This window comes from Notolepis coatsorum (genome assembly GCF_963971535.1).
Source record: "Notolepis coatsorum genome assembly, chromosome: 7".
Classification (NCBI taxonomy): Eukaryota; Metazoa; Chordata; class Actinopteri; order Aulopiformes; family Paralepididae; genus Notolepis; species Notolepis coatsorum.
This window is the reverse complement of record NC_140171.1, coordinates 133,778,339-133,799,335: the sequence shown is the minus strand read 5'-3', so window position 1 is coordinate 133,799,335 and position 20,997 is coordinate 133,778,339. Positions and strand designations below refer to the sequence as shown.

At 44.4% G+C, this 20,997-nt stretch overlaps 1 protein-coding gene across 1 annotated transcript in view; it reads left to right on the top strand.

Moving 5' to 3' along the window:
* Positions 1-20,997, top strand: part of evpla (envoplakin a) — a 68,500-nt gene that overhangs the window by 25,040 nt on the left and 22,463 nt on the right. The window contains exons 2-10 of the mRNA XM_084319373.1: positions 826-925; positions 1,683-1,837; positions 2,463-2,586; positions 7,224-7,355; positions 7,502-7,543; positions 7,869-8,030; positions 8,304-8,411; positions 10,896-10,991; positions 16,642-16,752. Of these exons, the coding sequence (XP_084175499.1) occupies positions 826-925; positions 1,683-1,837; positions 2,463-2,586; positions 7,224-7,355; positions 7,502-7,543; positions 7,869-8,030; positions 8,304-8,411; positions 10,896-10,991; positions 16,642-16,752 (1,030 nt within the window). The remainder of the gene's footprint in view (positions 1-825; positions 926-1,682; positions 1,838-2,462; positions 2,587-7,223; positions 7,356-7,501; positions 7,544-7,868; positions 8,031-8,303; positions 8,412-10,895; positions 10,992-16,641; positions 16,753-20,997) is intronic.

Here is a 20,997-nt window from a genome sequence, read left to right as displayed (position 1 = left end):
TTTGGGAACCACTGATATAGACAATCTCTAAATATGCGTTCTATGCTACGTATACAGTACTGCATATCTGTATGTCATATCGTAAATGTCATGATATATATCTGTATATCTGTATGTTGTGTATGTCATAAATGTTATTATGAATTGAAAATGGGGGCCCCTGATGTAAACAAGACGAAAGTCTTTCTCTGGTCTGCCTCCCCTTAACAATTGTGTGTATTGAGCTGTACTGTATTCTACCCATTCTGCAATCTTAAAATCTTCAATCAATCAATGGCCTGGGCGGCCAGAGCATAACTGTTCTAACAGCAATATATAATCCATTTCAGACAGAACGCACGCAATAAGTTATAATAATAATAATTATTATTATTGAAAAGTTCTGTATTTTTAAAGTCGTATTTGGGGGCAATTAACCAATGGTAGGCAATAATGTTGTTATTATTGGAATTATGGACCCTATCTGACAGCCTAGCTGTTTTACTGGTTTATATGCTGACGGTTCTCAGAGTACAGACTGAACTGGGAAAATCATCCTTTTATTTTGGTGCCTCAGCTTCTTTGAATGATCTTCATCAATAAACATGATTACAAATCTTTGTAACCGCTTTAAATTTTTTCTGTAGTTTCTTAATTTTTACCCATTTCAATATGATTGTAATCTTGACGGCATTGCAAATGAGGATAACCTCAATGTATTTTCGAGAGTAAATAAAGGTTTGAATGAATGATGAAAATATCTCATTGTCATTTTTATCCTCTGGAGATACCAAATATGTCAAGACAAATGGGTTGAGTCACTCACCTTTGACCTCTGCCCCTCAGGGCCCAGGCCAGCAGCCTGGCCTTGCTGGTTGCGCGGATGCAAAAGAATGCCGACCAGGTGGAGAAAGATGTCCTCCGTGCAGAGGAGCTGCTGGCTGTGGTGAGAACACACACACGCACGCACGCACGCACGCACGCACGCACGCACGCACGCACGCACGCACACGCACGCGCACGCACGCACGCACACGCACACGCACACACACACACACACACACACACACACACACACACACACACACACACACACACACACACACACACACACACACACACACACACACACACACACACACACACACACACACACACACACACACACACACACACACACACACACACACACACACACACACACACACACACACACACACACACACACACACACACACACACACACACACACACACACACACACACACACACACACACACACACACACACACACACCACACCGTAAACAGTACAGTTGTGGACCTCAGGAAGAATAGCTACTGCAATGTTGTAGCTAATTGGGGATCCTAATGAACTAAACTAAACATCAATATTAAACTTCAGCCCTCTCTAAAGTAAGGGATCATCCCCATGTTCCCCGGGTCCTATGTTCCCCGGGTTCTATGTAACCCCGCTTTGATTGATTAATAGATTGAAAATGTTATTAATTTTTATTATTTTATTAATTATTAATGTCCGCCCTCTTTCGACCTGGTTAAGGTTAGAGTTTGGAATCAGGGCTGGTGGTCTAAAATCTTCAATCAATCAATCAAAGCGGGGAACATAGAACCCGGGGAACATAGGACCCGGGGAACATAGACATGCTCCCCTAAAGTAACAGTACTGTTAATGTCTTCCTACAGGATGCGGAGAATGAAAAGAAAGAGTTGCCCTTTAAGCACCAGAATGAGATCGCTGACCAGCTGGGACAGGCTGAAGGGCTGCTGAAAGAACTCTTCATGGATGTCGACAAGGCCAAGAGGCTCAAACATCCCCAGGGCACGGAGATCGAGAGCGAGTGAGTTTGTTACAGTTTATGTCTTTTAAAGGCTATTATCAAGTAACTCTGAAATGAAGTAGAAGTAGAAGTAGAAGTAGAAAGCTTTGTTGTCATTGCACAATACAGTACAATGAATACCTACATACACACTCTACCACACAACACATCCATGATGTACCCATAGACACACTACCATACATACATGTGTTGTACCCATACTCACTGTCACACCACACATCCATGCACCCACTCATACCCTCTGCTACACATGTACTTAAACATGATGGGATGGAATGTCATGCCCGTCTCAACCTCTTTTTATTGCACTGAAGCTAATGCTAGATCCACTGCTAGAACTCATCGGGGCTGGACAGCTGATGATGTGTTAAACTTAAAAGGGAATTGATTAACGATGAGAAATCAATCAAAATCAGTAAATGCATTTATCCTCTCTTCCTTCCACTTAAATAATCAATTATAACCATCTCTCTCTCTCTCTCTCTCTCTCTCTCTCTCTCTCTCTCTCTCTCTCAAACCAATGCCAGCCAGTCAATCATAACCTATTAGTATATTCTATCCTCCTCATCCCAACGCTAATGGTAATACTAATACATAATGTATTTCTCTCTTGTCTGTTCATCAGTATCATCCACCTCCATGACCGCTGGCTGAAAGACTGTGCCTTCTACAGAGACATATTTGACCAATTGAACGACGTGTCACGAATGCCCAGGATTGACTGGGGTCCTGTCCTCAATCAGAAACAGGTACAGTATAGTAATGCTGTCAATTGACCCATCTCAAACCCTGCCCTTCCCGGGGAAGTGGCAGTTGTGATTGGAAGATCAAGAAAAGAGGGTGGGGTTTGAAATGGTTCCATTTAAGAATTCATACGTGTTATCCTTAGCCTATACATTACTATATAGTCTAAGGTCTCAGTATACTTGCTTTTAACTATGCGTACAAGTAGACAAGAGGCTGTGTTGTTAACGGCATTGGTCCTCATTCTCGAACGGACATACGTGAAAGTTACCAAGGAATTCCTTCGTAACTTGATTTAAGAACTTATTCGGCATTCTCGAATGGCTTCGTATTGTAAATTTGTTATAGGATTTACGAACTTTAAAAGGCAAAGTCGGACGTTAGCAGGAGCACTCATTCAAGGGTACTATGACTATGCTTGCACCTCATGGTACCAAAGCATCTCAAAGGCGCTTAAAACAAAATTACAAACATCACAAAACAAACTGGTCAGACTACTACTTGACCTGAACCCCAGAACCCACCTCACCCCTGCCCACTTTGACAACCTAGGATGGCTTAGAGTAGACGACAGAGTACAGCAACTTGCAATGGGCCTGGTCTACAAGATACACTATACGACCGGGGTGCCCATGTACATGTCAAAATACTTCCCAAAGGTCAGTGAATACCACAACCACTACACCAGAGGAAGCTCTACAAATCATGTTAAACCCAGATTCGGCTCAAACAAGGGACTAAACACGTTTCGCAATTATGCCACAACAATGTGGAACGCCCTACCCAAAGCTGTAAAGGAATGTGAATCCCTGCCCACATTCAAAACCGCTCTTAAAGAGCACCTACGGGAGGCTGCAATTCGAAACTGGCCACCGTAAATGCCCAAAACCCCCACCACCTCCTAATAGACAGTCTCCTCCCCACCGCATGTATATATTCCCTCCCCGCCGTATGTATATTTCTCTCCCACCCACCCACCCCCCCCTAATGTACAGTCCCCTCCCCATCATATGTATATACTCTGTCAGGATCTAGGGGTAACAGTACTGTATATTGGAATACCGTTTATGTCACAAATGTATCAGTACTAAATACCTATATGTCCCTATGCCATAAATGTCATGTATGTTGTGTATGTCATAAATGTCTATATGAATTGAAAATGGGGGACCCTGATGGAAACAAGACAAACGTCTTTCTCAGGTCTGCATCCCCTTAACAATTGTATGTATTGAGCCGTACTGTATTGTACCCATTCTGCAATCTGTTAAATAAAGTTTTCATTCATTCATTCATTCATTCAGACAGACCGGTGTGCGCCCGTGTTTTTAACCGCTGTCTTTGGGAGAAATAATTGGGGATTGTGTCACTTTGATTCCACAGACATCCGCAGAATTAAATCATTATAATGATAATAAATACAACTACGTCTCGATGTATTGACGTGCACCCGAGTTTGTGCACCCGTGCAGCTTTCTTTGGGACAAGTCCTTGGGGATTGCCGTCACTTCGATTCCACAGACGATTAAATAATTATAACTATAATAAATACGACAATGGTGACGGTCCTCATTCTCGAACAGACATACGTGAAAGTTACCAAGGAATTCCTTCGTAACTTGATTTACAAACGTATTCGGCATTCTCTAACAGCTTCGTATTGTAAATTTGTTGTAGGATCTATGTAGGAATTACGAACTCGAAAAGGCAGTCGTAAGTCGGACAGACAGGTGTGCGCCTGTGGTTTTAACAGCTTTCTTTGGGAGAAATAGTTGGTGATTGTGTTCAAGTCGATTCTACAGACATCCTCGGAATTAAATAATTATAATACGACAATATTTGTATCATTAACAATTACGTTTTGCATTTATAGTCATGACTCAATGAGGCATCGTGAGCAATACACACTGCAAACTAAATGAATAGGAACTACAACCAATTTCACGGATATATGGAATAGACTAAGAATAGATGAATGAATTCCATATAAATCTATAGCTTATTAACGATGCATACTGTACATACACACACACACACCAGTTTCATCACCTGTGCATTGTATGTTACTATTGTACTTTACTGTTACATTTGCACTCTGGGGTTGGATGTTGTATTGTACTTGTGCTGTTAGCCCCTTTCGTGACTGCGATGTGCAAGCCAGGGGCTTTTGAATACGCAGTCACTCGCAGCTCCATAGTAGCCAGGCTAATTTGGACCACCAAGCACTGCTTAAAAGCTCGGGGTGGGTCCGAAATATATCAGATATACATTTCAAAGGTACCCAGCGTTCAATTAGGACTTCACACACACATACAGTGGGGTTTGAAAGCTCCGAGTTGCTAATAAACATTTTAAATAATTTTTATAAAACGAGTGGTACTCACAGAGAGCGCAGTGATTGCTGGACACACCAGGCATGTCACAAAAGCAGTAGAAGAAGAAGCCATTTTGCCAAGGCTCGCTCTGTGAGTACCACTCGTTTTATAAAAATTATTTAAAATGTTTATTAGCAACTCCGAGCTTTCAAACCCCGCCGTATGTGTGTGTGAAACCCTAATTGAACACTGGGTACCTTTGAAATTTATATCTGATATATTTCGGACCCACCCCGAGCTTTTAAGCAGTGTTTGGTGGTCCAAATTAGCCTGGCTACTATGGAGCTGCGAGTGACTGCGTATTCAAAAGCCCCTGGCTTGCACATTGCAGTCACGGAAGGGGCTATTGTGCTGTATAATGACAATACATTTGAATCTAATCTAATATTGATCAGTCGTAAATCGATTCCGCGCTACCTGTTGAATACGGGGGTCAGCACGGAGCAGATGCAATGCTGACCCTCTCGCTTCCGTTTTGCACAGGCCCTGGCGGAGCATGTCTGTATGCAAATTCAGGGGTACAAGAACGCGCTTCCAGTTTAAGAATGAGTGATGTTTTTAATTCATGGGAACCCAGCTGCGATAATTTTGGCCACTTACGGAGACCGTTTCATGCTTTCAGGAATCCGGAGGAGGATTTTTGTACATTTGTTAGTACAAACTTTTTACCAAGATATTTACAAAGGTACTTACGAACATGTTCGAGAATGAGGACCATTGTTCACAATCACATAACTTGTCTGCATATTTCGCATATACCTGGAGGATTGAAAAGTCTAGCCACTAGGGGGCAGATTAGGACCGAATCCTTCCTGGCCAACACATTATTATACAGTAGAAGAACATCTTCTTTGTGAATGAATGAATGAAAACTTTATTTAACAGATTGCAGAATGGGTACAATACAGTACGGCTCAATACACACAATTGTTAAGGGGATGCAGACCAGAGAAAGACGTTTGTCTTGTTTACATCAGGGTCCCCCATTTTCAATTCATATTGACATTTATGACATACTCAACATACATGACATTTATAGCATAGGGACATACAGGTATTTAGTACTGATACATTTGTGACATATACGGTATTCAAATATACAGTACTGTTACCCATAGATCCTGACAGAGTATATACATATGATGGGGAGGGGAGTCAGGGGACTGTACACTAGGAGGGGGTGGGTGGGTGGGAGAGAAATATACATACGGTGGGGAGGAGACTGTACATTTGGAGGGGGTGGGTGGGTGGGAGAGAAATATATTGCAGCCTCCCGTAGGTGCTCTTTAAGAGCGGTTTTGAATGTGGGTAGGGATTCACATTCCTTTACAGCTTTGGGTAGGGCGTTCCACTATTGAACTATCCACTATTAAGATTTGCAACCTAAACATAAGACATGGCGACACTGTAGGACCTGTTTAGAGTGATAAAACTCAAACATGTGATGTCATCAAGTATCAAGTCTGAAGCTGCTCCATAGACTATTCATTGGGAAAGATGTTATACAGTGTCACTGAGAATAACTAGGGGAATGTTCTGAGTATTATGGGTACATTTTCTGTTTCAGAACTGAGAATACTACTATAGAATAAATCTAACATTCTGTGGGTCCACAAATTCAGTCTGCCATTCATTGCCAATGGAGCAGCTCCAGATTTTTTTGTCTTACTTCTCTGGTTTCTGGCTTTGGCAGAGAGTAGCTCATGTGGTATTGATTGAACGTTCCTGGGCCATGGAAATTACATATTTGAATTCTTATTTTGGGTTCCCCTTTAACATTCCATCCCTTTAACATATCACCCACCTGCGGACATTTTACAGCCCCTCCTTGTATTAAGCATCCAGTTTAACTCAATTGGAAATGCAAGATGGTGCAAAGTAAACGAAAGCAACCATAGGATTACTGATGTAGAATCATTGGTTAGGTCACATGACCATAGCTTCACTATAACATAAGAGATAAACTGTGTTCAGATGAAGTGTGCCCACTGTAGGATACCTCATATTTCATATGGCCCCTAAATATTTAGTAACTAAATAAATAAGTGGGATAAGTGCAGACTCTCCTCTGAGAAAATGAAACTCTCAGAGCTATAGACTGCTCAATGTCATAACATGTCTGATTGCATTGCTGACCTCACACTACACAACACAGTAGTTGTGTTTCTCTCCCACTAACAATCTATGATTGCGCAAATACATTTGTCTCCTTTATCCATCTATCAATCTCATATACTAATCCTTCTGGCGTGTGTGTATGTTCTTAGAAAGAGGTGAACAAAGAGGAATATGGCCCCGCCATGGCAGACCTGGAGAAGCAGATTGCCTCACACAACATTCTCCACAAGGAGATTGATGCCTACGGTTCACAGCTCAGCCCGGGCTCCGCTGGAAGCAAGGTGAGGAAGCTTTCCTCAGTTCTCTAGTAGTGCTTCATGAACACAAAAAAATCCTTTTATCCTTTTATTAAGAGTTGTATAACAAAGGATTTTTACACTTACAGGATGTGTTGGCAAGTTGTGATTCTGTTGTTCTTGTCTTTTAGGAGCAATATACAGCCCTCAAGAAGCAATACACTAACCTGCTGGTGAGTTCTGATGGTTCCTCCAATAAAATTATGAAAATCGTTGGAAGCTGACCAATAATTTTCGCCATCAGCGGTGATTGGTCAGTTCTCGAGCGTATACAGTCAGACGTGGTCATTTGACGTGTGGCCTGTAAAAAAACGCTCGCCTGACATATCGTGTAACGCGAGAACCGAGGCACAGAATTGGTCGAGTGAGGTGGCGTTCGAAAGATGGCAAATTCAAGTTTCGAACGGTATATTACATGATTGGCGAAGAATGCAGCCCCGAGCCGGTAGATCATAATATCATCAGCTCCTAATATCATACTGTACTTATATTCCACAGGACAACTCCAAGTGGCGCAAGCACTACCTGAGCAGCCTGTACGACTACATGCAGGGCTGCCAGAAGGAGCTGGTCTATCTAGGAGAAGAACAGGACAAGATCAAGAAACAGGACTGGAGCGATCACATGGTAGACCCGCCAGACATCCGCAGACAGTATGAGGTGAGTAGTCCTGTAGAAATAAACATCTCTCTTGACCAGGATTCAGGCTTTGTTAGTGAACATGTTTGATTTCTCACACTGGAGACCCAAGGTTCAAATGCAGTTGGTTAACAAAGTTATCCTTAAAGTTGAACACGTGGGGATCTTTTTTCGGTAACTAATTGAGATTGTAGTGTTTTGATATTTAACCCCAAATTGTTTAGACTCAGAAATGTAATTATTATTTTGTATTGGGATGTGTCAATAATCATTCTTTGAATTTACCTCAATCAGAACTTCAAGAACAACAGCCTACTGTCCCATGAGAGTGAGGTGAACAGACTCCAGGATGACGGAGACAGACTGATAGAGCTGAAGCACCCTGCCAGCTCTACAATAGAGGTAGAGTTCAAGATCCAGCCAAGCAAACACTAGAACACCAATACCTGTCTCAGTCCCACACAAGTCTCTACATTTCATAATTGTTTTGGGAAATCCATGTACCCTTTGTATGAATTATGAAATATTGTAATGTGCACAGTCACCTGATAGATGTTTTGAATTTCTTTATAAAAAAACAAAATCTATTTTCAATTTTCATAACAACACAACATCAACAATAACAACAATAATAATAATGACAAGACAATACGAAATAATAAATACAAAATACCAAGTAAAGAATTAAAACAACACAAAAGACATTAGACATCCCCCCCCCCCCCCCCCCAAGACCGCCGGATCGCCCAGGACCAACACCCCACCCCCACTCCGCCACTACATTGTGCCTTTGACCTCCTCGGCCGCCGCGGTCCACAATTTAACACATTGACTGCCAGCTATTAGCCTCATCCTGTAGTAGCTACCGCCACCGCTGTAAACGATGGGAGTCGCTCACCTTGTTTGCAGGGCTATAACTATTTAAATATTATAGCTATGGATGCAATACTATGGCCCATTTGACATAGAGTATCTATCGTTCAAGATTTGAAAAAGGAATATTTTTTCCATCCATACATTCCCATTTTATACCGTGGTGAATATAAGTATGGTTTCAGAGCGGTTTAGGGTAATTCCTGGGAGGCTAGTAATAGGCCGCAACGCATATTATACTTAATCCATTGGCCTTTCGTCCCTATACACGCTACAATAAGAAATTCAAATGCATATGATCTAGGGATGTCCCGATCACGTTTTTTTGCTCCCGATCCGATCCCGATCATGTGATTTTGAGTATCTACCGATACCGATCTTTCCCGATCCGATAAAAAAAAATAATAATAATAATAATAATTTTTTTTTAATAATTTCTTTTTATTAATTTTTTTATTCAACAAACATGACCATGTTCACGTCTTAAACTCATACTGAGGCCTTAGTTTTGGTTTTATATTGCATATCATCATTAATTTATTTATTGTCACACAGAGCAGAAGAATTTTGTCAAAACAAACCAATAGTATCCAGCTGCAGAACGGCAGACCAGCCACACTCTCAGACCCAAACGCATTTCCTTTGATTTAATTATACATCAAATGATTTATGTCAAGGATTGCAATGCCTCACTTGAATGAAGTAAATTTTTCACCTGGATAACGTCAACATTCAGGGTGAATGTAATGTGAGAAATTGGGATAAAAAAAATTAAAATTATTTGGGTCTGAGAGTGTGGCTGGTCTGCCGTTCTGCAGCTGGATACTATTGGTTTGTTTTGGCAAAATTCTTCTGCTCTGTGTGACAATAAATAAATGAATGATGATATGCAATTTAAAACCAAAACCAAGGCCTCAGTATGAGTTTAAGACGTGAACACGGTCATGTTTGTTGAATAAAAAAAAAAAAAAAAAAAAAAATGAAAAAAAAATAAAAAAAAATGAAAAAAAAAATGAAAAAAAATGAAAAAAAAAAATCCAGATTTTTAATTTTTTTTTGCCGATCCCGATCTTCGGAAAATCACGTGATCGGATCGGGTCATCTCTAATTTATGATCGGTATATTATGTTCCATCATGCATGCATGAAAGGGGGGAGGGGGTCGTTTCTGATTAATTGATTGTCAATAACGGCATTCGTTAGTACAACAGCATACGCTGATCAGGGCGATGGCTAAGAAAACAAGGCACAACCAAGCTGAAATTGACGTTAAATTGCTCTTACCTGTGGCCGATGAGATTCCAAAAAGAATATTCCAATTATTTGATTGCCATCTGCTAGATTGTATGTCCATTTGGGCCACAACATAACCCCCCACAGCATAATGAATCGGGCGTCCTGAAAGCGATTCAATGCGATCGGGTAGACCCCTCGGTCCAGGCTACTCGAAAACTCCACCCGGATGAATTTCAATGATACACAGCCACATACACAGAGTCACAAAGGGAGTGCAACATCGGCCGCATACCACCAGGCGGCGGTATTGTACTTTTGCGATTTCAGAGTCATTCCATATGGTTACACAGCCTTCCTGGATGATTTATGAATGGAAATAGCTAATAAAATAAATAACGATCAAATAACGTATAAATACTGTATACGTGGTTGGCGTTATTCGATTGGCGGACAAACACGTATTAAATCGTTGTTGGCAGGGAATGAGTTAATACCTGACTGTCCCACCCCAACTACACGAGAAGTCGAGATCTCCAAATAAATAACATCCAGCAATTTCAGAGACCAATTAATTATTGTGAGTTTCTCAGGTTCTTTCCATCTCATAGCTATCAGCTTTTTGGCTGCTGTAACGCCTGCCAGAATAATTATTTGACCTGATAGATGTTTTATGTTAGTTTGGCTATTCCAATATTGACGATGCTGCCAGTAATACATCATGCGTCTCCAGTACTGATGGTGCTTCTGTGATGCTGATGTTTAACCCTTAAATTCCCAGGCTCACAGAGATGACGTACGAGGGGAGTGGCAGAAATTCCTCAATCTCTGCATCTGTCAAGAGGTGCATCTGGACAATGTGGAGGATTATAAAAAGGTAAAATACTATTTTTAATATTTTCAAATATAGTGCTATTTACTTTTTTGTTTACTTTTACACGTTAACAGATTGAGCGCCAGCTATTATCCTCATCCTGTAGTCAATGGGCCAGCTTTCCATTGCCTATTTTAACTGTGCATCACTATGTTTGCAGAGCTATATCTATATTCTATATTATAGCTATGGAGACAATACTATGGTAATTTGCCAGTCACTATCTCCCGTCGAACATGCAAAAAAGAGATCTTTAGAGATCGCCAAATGATTGTCGGAGCTATACATACATATCGGCATGTAACTCGAGAACCGCTGGACGGATTTTGTCACCTGAAACGGCAATCGACAGGCAACAAATAGGGCTTTAATTCTTTAATAAAATCTATATATTGTATTAACAGAAATGCACACCCGAGCCGCTAGAGGTCGGCAAAGTGGCGCGTCGCAAATCGTCCTCAAGAGGGGGCCCTTGGATGTTAAGAGGTTAATGTTGTGTTTTTTTTTCAAATGTATCCAAGAGTAAAGACCTTAACCCCATCAAAACAGTAGTCAAAGTGTATATTTTCATTTTTACCGATGTTTTATAAGATTTACCGAAAATAAGAATTTATCAGAAAAATTCTAATTATATCTATTTTACCGTAAAACCGTGAGGAAATGACTAAATCCAGATTTAACACTGCCATTGGAAAGATGAGCATTTCCCCTATCCATAAATGTATGATTTGGCATAATAAGGTCAAGGTCAAGTTCAAGGTCAAGTTCAAGGTCAAATATGAATTTATAATTAAAATGGATTATAATTTATTACTGTATCTAGTCTACAAATCCTTCTGTTTAATCATCTTCCCTTTATTCATTTGCTTAGATTATTTGTACACTTGATCTCAAGAAAGTGCTGAATGAGCTCAATGAGCGTAATCAAAAGAACCTCAATGTTTTCATGGTGTTATTCACCGGCACAGATGCAAAATAAAATCATTATTTATATTCTCCTTTTTTTTATTACAATTTACTCAAGTCTAGTAACAGACACAATATCTGTGACACTGGGAATACATACCCCCAGGTCCCTAGATACCAAGAACATGCAAATTGACCTTGTAGAAGTGGAGCAATCTTCCATTTACTTCTGAAAATAGGGCTACAGCTTAACAGGATAGAGCGCTATGTGAATTTTGCTAAAGTCGTTGGCGTTTCGCCTGGACATGCTACTATTTCCAAATCAAATCTATATAATAGGTATTATGTTTCATCATGAATGCATCAAAGGGGGGGGGGGGGTAATTTTTTGATGCTCTGATCAGTAACGGCATTCGTTTTGAACACCACACACGCTGATCAGCTGGATTGATATGAAATCATTGTAGGATCAAGGTGGAATTGACGTCAGATAGTCCTTACCTTTGATCGGGGTTAATCCAAAAAGAATATTCCAATTGTCTGATCGCAATTTCCAGTATTGATGTCCATCTGGTCCCTGACATAAAGTGGCACAAGATATGCCTCAAATGTGCTGAACGCGGTTCGAAGTGATCGGATGAAGCAATTTACTTGGCTTGGTCTAAATTCTCCGCCCGGACGGAATTAGATGTGACACACAGTGTGAAATAAGGTTTCAAAGGGTGGGCGATACTGCCACCTAGCAGGATGCGGCCGGTATTGCACTCTAGGGATCTCAGAATGATTTCCTATGGTAACACATAGGTCCGTGAACCTGTAATGAATAAAAGAAATCGAAAAAAGGATCTAATCTAGTTTACTCGTCTTTGGCGCTCACCGCATGGCGGCCAAAAACGAGTTAACTCGTCTTTGGCGCCCAATATGTTAATATGTACATGCAGCTCTTATTTCACACTGCTTACTTGAACAATAGGCAGAAAGGCGTTGTGTGTCTATTAACCACATACAATTAGTTGTTTGTGTTGTGGTTATATAATCCTCCACCACAATCACTATCACATGTGAGTGTGAGTGGGGACGTGAGTAGATTTTTGTGTTGAATTATTATGTGTGGTTTCACTGGTTTGTTCTGTCAGACACCAACCACTTTTTAACCTTAAGACCTGTTGGAATAGTAAGGTCTTATCATTTGAAAGAAATCTATAAGCAAATAGAAAATAATCTTTATTCTGTAAAAAACATACAGTACATTTTACATGTTGCTATTATGTTACCCTTATCGTTAGCCTCATACGATAATTGCCTAAGTAATTTTTCAAGACTTTTGGAAAAGAAGAAAAAACACATTTGAGGAAATATAATAGAATAGAATAGAATAGATCTTTATTTGTCATTGTTGGTACAACGAAAATTTGTTAGGAACATCACCACTGGCATACAAACATAAGATATAGCATGTGCAAAATAATAATGTCAATAATAATAGTAATATAGTAATAAAGTATCAATGTCCCAATGTCCTCAATATAACATACCATCATTGTCCCAAGTGCATTTAGTGCTAGTGCAAAATAAATTAATAAATATAAATATTTCAGTCCAGTGAGTTGATGGAAGGAGGGGGGGGGGGCGTTGACTTGCAAAGGATGAAATATTGTATAGTGCAGCAATGCAAGTCCAGTTCATAGTTATTGCTGTAATGTGGGAGTGGGAGTTATGTCACCGGGGGTGGGATGCGGGGGGGGGGGGGGCAAGTTGATGTTCGTCGTTGAGCATCCTGACAGCCCGTGGGTAGAGGCTGTTGGTCAGTCTGCTGGTTCCGGACTGGATGGATCTGTACCTTCGACCAGAGGGCAGCAGTTGAAAGAGATGGTTTGCTGGGTGGTACTGGTCTTGTAAGATGTTATTTATACGCCGTAGGCAGCGGGAGGTAAAGACTGTGGAGATATCTGGGAGGCTAGCTCCAGTGATCCTCCTCGCAGCCTTGACCACTCTGTGGAGGGCCTCCTTCTCTGCCCTGGTGCAGCCAGTAAACCACACCAGTAGTTCGTACGTGAGTACACTCTCTACTGCGCAGTGGTAGAAGTTGGCCATCAGTCCCTGTGGGAGTTTAGCCCATTTAAGCTTCCTAAGATAGAAAAGGCGCTGCTGTGCTTTGCCCACAGCAGAGGCAATGCTGACCCCCCAGGACAGGTCATCAGACATTGTCACGCCCAGAAACTTAAATTTTGAAACCCTCTCCATCTCCTCATTCCCAATGAGGAGTGGAGAGTGGCTGAGGTCACCAGTCCTGCGGAAATCGATGATCATCTCCTTGGTCTTCGTGGGGTTGAGAGCAAGGTTATGACCATCGCACCACTCCACTAGTTGCTCAACCTCCCTCCTGTATGAGGTCTCATCATTCCCTCTGATGAGGCCAAGCAATTTGTCGTCTGCAAATTTTACTATGAGGTTAGATGGGGAGGAGGAACAACAGTTGTGTGTGAAAAGTGTGTAGAGAAGTGGGCTGAGTACACACCCCTGAGGGGCCCCGGTGCTAATGGCCAGGGTGGGGGATGTGTGCTTGCCAATCCTGACATGTTGTGTGCGATTTGTGAGAAAGTCCAAGATCCAGTTACATAGTGTGGTGTTCAGTTCGAGTTTGTGCAGTTTACTGTAGAGTTTGTTGGGTAGAATGGTGTTGAAAGCTGAACTGAAGTCAACAAAAAGGAGTCTACCATATGTGTGCCTGTGCTCTAGATGTTCCAGCAGAGTGTGCAACACAATGGCAATAGCATCCTCTGTTGACCTGTTCTTCCTGTAGGCAAACTGGTTGTGGTCTAATGATGGCGGTATGGAGGCTTTTATATGTTTCATGACCAGTCTCTCAAAGCATTTTGCGACGATGGGGGTGAGTGCCACAGGTCTGTAGTCGTTCAGGCCTGTGACTTTAGGTTTCTTTGGAACCGGGACTATTGTAGCTGCTTTAAGACATGCGGGAACCCAGGATGAGCCCAGAGACAGGTTGAAGATGGTGGTGAGAACTGGGGCTAGTTCAGCCGCACAGTCCTTGAGCACCCGTCCCAGGACTCCATCAGGCCCCGCCGCCTTCCTTGTGTTGATGTTTTGTAGACTGAGTCTAACCTCATGAGTGCTCAGGACTATGGTGGAGCCGTCAGAGGGGAGAGGGGGCGACACCGGGTCCTTGTTGTCCCTGTCAAAACGTGCATAAAAGATGTTTAACTCCTCCGCTAGGGGGGCGCTGCCGTTGACAGGGGGGGATGTTCTTCCCTTGTAGTCCGATATAGCCCTGACACCCTCCCACACCTGACGGGGGTTTGAGGCGCTGTTGAAGTGGGCTTCAATGCGGTTTTTGTATGACAGCTTAGCAGATCTGACTCCCTTTTTCAGGTCTGATCTCGCTGCACTGTATGCGTTGGTGTCACCTGATCTATGCGCTGCATTCCTGGCTCGTAATAGTGATTTTATGTTCTGTGTCATCCAGGGTTTAACATTTGGAAAGACACGGATCTGCTTCCAAGTTGTAACAATGTCTACACAGAAAGTGATATAGTCGAGCACTGAGAGAAAGAAAATGTCCAGAGACCTACGTGTCAGCACTCCCAGGCCACCGAAAATGTCCCAGTCTGTGATGCTGAAGCAGTCCTGGAGTTTAGGGATGGCGTCCTCAGGCCAGATCCTGACAGACCTGGCTTCGGGTCTGCTGGATCAGATTTTTGGTGTGTACCAAGGGTGCAGGAGGAGTGACACATGATCTGATAGAACTAGGTGGGGGTACACCGTGGTTCTATAAGCATGGGCTATGTTGGTATAAACCTGATCAAGTGTGTTTCTCCCTCTGGTGGCACATTTCACATTTCGGTGGAAAGAGTGAAGTACAGTCTTTAGGTCGGCATGATTGAAATCCCCGCCGTAATAAAAATACTGTCAGGATGTGCCGCCAGGCATTTGTTTACAGTATCCTGTAGCCTAGCTAATGCTAGCTTAGCATTGGCGTCCGGAGGTATGTAAACAGCACAGATGTAAACAGAAGAGAATTCTCTCGGTAAGTAAAATGGTCTGCATTTTAGCAGCAAAAATTCCACATCGGGGCATGTTTATCAACTACTGTGACATTGGTACACCACGAGTCATTAATATAGATGCACAGTCCTCTTACCTGAGTCCGTTGTTCTATCGGCTCTATCTGTGTACGTTTTTAATTTATATTTTGAAAATAAGTTCCACAAGGTGTATCAACAACCATTGCGTAACAAAATAAGGTGACTTTTAAAACAAAATATGTTGTGACTTAGGCATTTTTTCCTCTTACATACATACATGTCATACACTAAGGCAGTTGTTTTACTTGCCTAAGTCATGCGATCGCCGTCTGTGTAAGTAACGTTAAAATGCACAAGTCACATGAGTGAGTTAGGCAGATGGGGATTTTTTTTACGAAATAAGCATCCTGATTGGCTGAGGACATAGGCACTAAGCCAGGGCGATGCAGTAGTGTGAGGAGAGTACATTTAGGCATAAATCTCAATTTGGCCAAAATATTACTTAGGCAATTATCGTATGAGGCTAACGTTATGTTACATGCATCCTTTATGTCCTTTTTTCCACATTATATTTGATGTTGTATGTGTATTCACTGGACATAAACTTCTTTAATGAATCACAGACTAAATTGTTATACAAATAAATAAAAAACAGATAAATTGGTATACAATTTGTGTTATCATGTGTCTTATTCCTTGTTCAGTACCAAATGGACACTGAAAAGCTGTCAGAGGACCTGACCAGACTCAACAAAAACCTGGACCCCAAGATCGTCAGCAAGAAGAGCAATTCTGAGACACTACTGCAGCTGGAGGTACCTGAACATTTATTTAGTTATCAAACAGGAAGATTAGATTGTAAGATTGGTCAAGAAATAAAGGATATAATAGAATCATTATATTATATATCAGAGACTTATTGAAATAAAATTGTCCTGCAGACAATTTCCAAAGGAGCCCTTTCTTATTTATTTATTTATTTATTTATTACAATGTATTATGAATGGTTTGGCTTGGTCCCAGGGTCAGACAAATGTTCTACATGCAGGATACGTGTAAGAAAACTGTGTTTTTAGCCTTTATCAGCCCTAATCTGTCCTTCCGTGAAGTCTCTGCGTTGTTTCTTAGTTGTTGATGATGAGGCAATCGTCCATTGGAAGCTGGTCCTCCCCCATACTGGCTGTCACACTGTTTCACCCCTGTTAATGCATCCGGACCAAAGAATATACTGGAAACGTTGTCTCTTTATCATTAAGGATGTTTATTTTCATAAACATAGCATCTCATACAAAATGCAAGTCTTTGATGGTGTCAGAAACTAGATTAATAGATTCTGTCGATCGCTTCGGTGGTACTGCGGCCTGTCTGTTAACCGAAGCCTGTCTGTTAGCCTAAGATATGAAAACGATAGGTTATGTAGATAACCTAGTTATATTAGTATTGGCTGAGCGTCCCGCTCTGAGCCTTATGAGATACCCCTTATCTCCTATAATACCTACTGTATCCCCAACGAACAACTACATGCACCCCACACTTGTATGGGGCCCCGCCCCTATGGAGGCGTAGCCCATATAACCATGACTCTGGTCACCAAACACCCTTCCTCGCCAAATCCCGTTCCAGGAAAAGATTCCTCAAGAGGGAACTCAGGGCCGCGCAGAGCGGGACGCTCAGCCAATACTAATATAATCGTTATATATCGTATTTGCTTATCATGTCCCGCTCTGAGCCTTATGAGATATGGGGAAGAGCGGACGCGAGACCCGACAGATGTACCCCCTGAGGACCTGTAAGCCCACATCAAGGGGTGCGGGGAGCCCTGTCACCCCATCCTTCCTAATGAAGGGGGGGCGCAGTCAACTCCACCTGAATGCGAACAAGAGGGAACTAGAACCCCTTGAACACACCGTACAGGCGGAACCACGTGTGACTCAACACACTGTGGCCCATACCCATACACTCCTGCTACCCTACCAAAGGACGGGAAGCAGGAAAGGCCACAGATCCCAGAACCGCCTGGGAGACAGAACCCCTGGTCATGTCCATGAGGTAAAACCTTACAAAGGGGCCCGGGGAGGACCATGAAGCCGCAGCACAGATGTCCTCCACCGAGGCCCCACCCAGGAGAGCGGCAGAGGCAGCCACCCCACGAGTGGAGTGCGCCCTGATGCCCCCAGGGGGATCCTGCCCAGCCAACGTGTAGCAGAGGGTAATACCCTCGCACAACCAATGGGACAGGCGCTGCTTCGACAGTGCCTTACCAGCACGAGCCCCACCGTAACAGACAAAAAGCTGGTCGGTAACCCTGAAGTCCTGAGTACGGCTGAGGTAAATCCCCAAAGCACGGACTGGACATGACAGGTGAAGGCCCGCATCTAACTCACTAGTGTGAGGAGGAGGACGAAACGCCTGAACCACAATATCCCGGGAGCGGAAGGAACTCCGGATATTCTTAGGCACGAAAGCAGGATTAGGTCGCAGAGTGGCACCGCAATCGGTCCGAAAAGACAGGCACTCTGGACGTACCGAGAGAGCACAGAGCTCACCTACACGTTTAGCAGAAGTGACAGCCAGTAGGAACGCGGTCTTGAAGGACAGCTGTCCCAACGGCGCCTGCTCGAGCGGCTCAAACGGGGCCAAGGACAACCGACCGAGGACCAACTGAAGATCCCAAGTCGGAGCCAAGGAGCGTTGCACCGGCTTAACGCATCGAGCGCCAAGCAGGAAACGCTTCATAAGAGGGTGGCTGAACAAAACAGTCCCCTCAAAACCCTCATGATAGGAGGATATAGCTGCCGCATATACCCTCACCGTCGAAGCCGACAGTCTACCAAGAAGAGACTGGAGATAACTCAGAACAGCATCCAGGGGGCAGGAGACTGGGTCCCAGCCCCCCCCCCTTACACCACTCTTGGAACGCACGCCACCTGCCCGCGTAAACCGCGACAGTGGAGGGAGCATGCGCACACCGGATGGTATCAACCACCGAGGGATCCATCCTCTCCAGACTCACCCTCCCACCAGCCACACCACCAGGCGTTGACCCAACACCAGAGGCTGGAAAAACAATCCGTTGTGCTGTGAGAGGGCCGTCGCTGACCACGGAATGACCCAAGGAGGAGCGACCAGAAGCTGGATTAAGACCGGGAACCACACGTGCCCCGGTCCGGCGCGACCAGGATCACCGTCCTGCGCTCCCTCCGCATCCGCTCCAACAGCTGACTCAACAGCTGTACAGGAGGGAAGGCGTACAGAAGACCGGGCGGCCACGGAAAGGCCGAGAAGGCATCCACCCCCAAGGGGGGATGATCCGCTCGCCTGAGCGAGAACCACAAGGGGCACGCAAACAGATCCACCGATGCCTCCCCGAACCGATCCCAGATCTGCGTGACTATGTCGGGGTGGAGTTCCCACTCGTCGTGACGAAGACCGCCCCGAGACATTATATCCGCCCCCACATTCTCCGTACCAGGAACGTGGAGCGCCCTCAGACTGCGCAGCCTGCGGGATGCTCATAGCAACAGTTCGCGCGCCGCCCGGAGCAGGCGGGCGGAACGAGTCCCACCCTGCCTGTTGATATACGCCGCCGCCGTCACATTGTCCGTCCTGACCAAAACGTGCCTGCCTACCACCAGGTGGTCGAACCGTTTGAGGACCAGGAGGACCGCCTTCAACTCCAACACATTGATATGCAGGGTAGCCGGGCCAGCATGACCTGTCCAGCTGCCCCCCACTGCATGGGTCCGACACATCCCTCCCCAACCCGTGAGAGAGGCGTCGGTGAAGACCGTGACGTGTGAGCCACTGCTGCCCATGGGGACCCCAGTGGAGAGGATACCCAGCCTCCCCCAGTGGGCGAGATCTCCCCATATCGACAAAGGAACCGTCAACCGTCTCCCTTTGCCCCACACCGGATCTATTCTCAAAGAGAGAAACCACCTCTGTATCCTCCTCATAAAGAGGAGGCCAAGAGGAACCACCGTGTGAGCAGCCGACATAAGGCCCAGCAGACGCATCACCTGCAGCGCCGTAACCGTCCCTCCCAGACGGAAACCCCCGAGCACGCAACGGAGATCCCCCCGACGCTGCTCCGAGAGGGCCGCAAGCATGGGCTTCGACCTCAATGTCAACCCAAGTACTCCACCTGTTGACTGGGAAGAGGGGTACTCTTCTTCCAATTCACAGCAAAACCCAGGCTGGTGAGGAATTCCACCACCAGCCGAGTATGAGACCTGGCAACCTCCTCTGAACGGCTGAGGAGTAGAATGTCGTCGAGATAGAACAGGACTTGTATCCCCCGACGACGTAAAGGCCCCAGAGCAGCCGCCACGTACTTGGTGAATGTGCGGGGAGCCAGAGAATAACCGAACGGCATTCTGTGGTACTCGTACGCTACGCCCTGAAACAGGAACCGTAGGAACTGCCTGTGAGGAGGGAAAATAGGAATGTGAAAATACACATCCTTCAGGTCTATGGAGGTGAACCAGTCCCCCCTCCTGACAGCAAGCAGAAGGAGTCGGACGGTCAACATCCTGAATGGTCTCGCTACAATCAACCGATTGAACGCGGACAGATCCAGTATAGGTCTGACCCCCCCAGTTTTCTTGGGCACCAGAAAATAACGGGAGTAGACGCCTGACATTGCGTCTTCTCTCGGGACCACAACGACGGCCTGCTTCGCCAACAGAGATTGGATCTCGTCGGCCAGGGCTGTCACTGCGTCCGACCCTAACAATAGGGTCGGCACCAAACCTGAGAACGGAGGATGGGGCTGAGCGAACTGCAAAACCAACCCCGCCTCTAACGTTCTCCTCATCCACTGAGTCAGAGGGCATTCCCGTCGCCATATGTGAATATAATCCCACAGCGCCCCCGCCGCCAACTGACGCTGGGCCGCAAGGAACAGTAGATAGTTGGCCCGGTCCCCCCCGTTGCGCAAAGCACCCAAGGAGGGACCCCTACAGAAAGGGCCGGTCTGATACGGGAGGAGCTGTCATCAGACTTGTGGACACACACTCCCCCCCCTGAACACCCCTCTAGCGCATGCTGAGGAGTTGTTC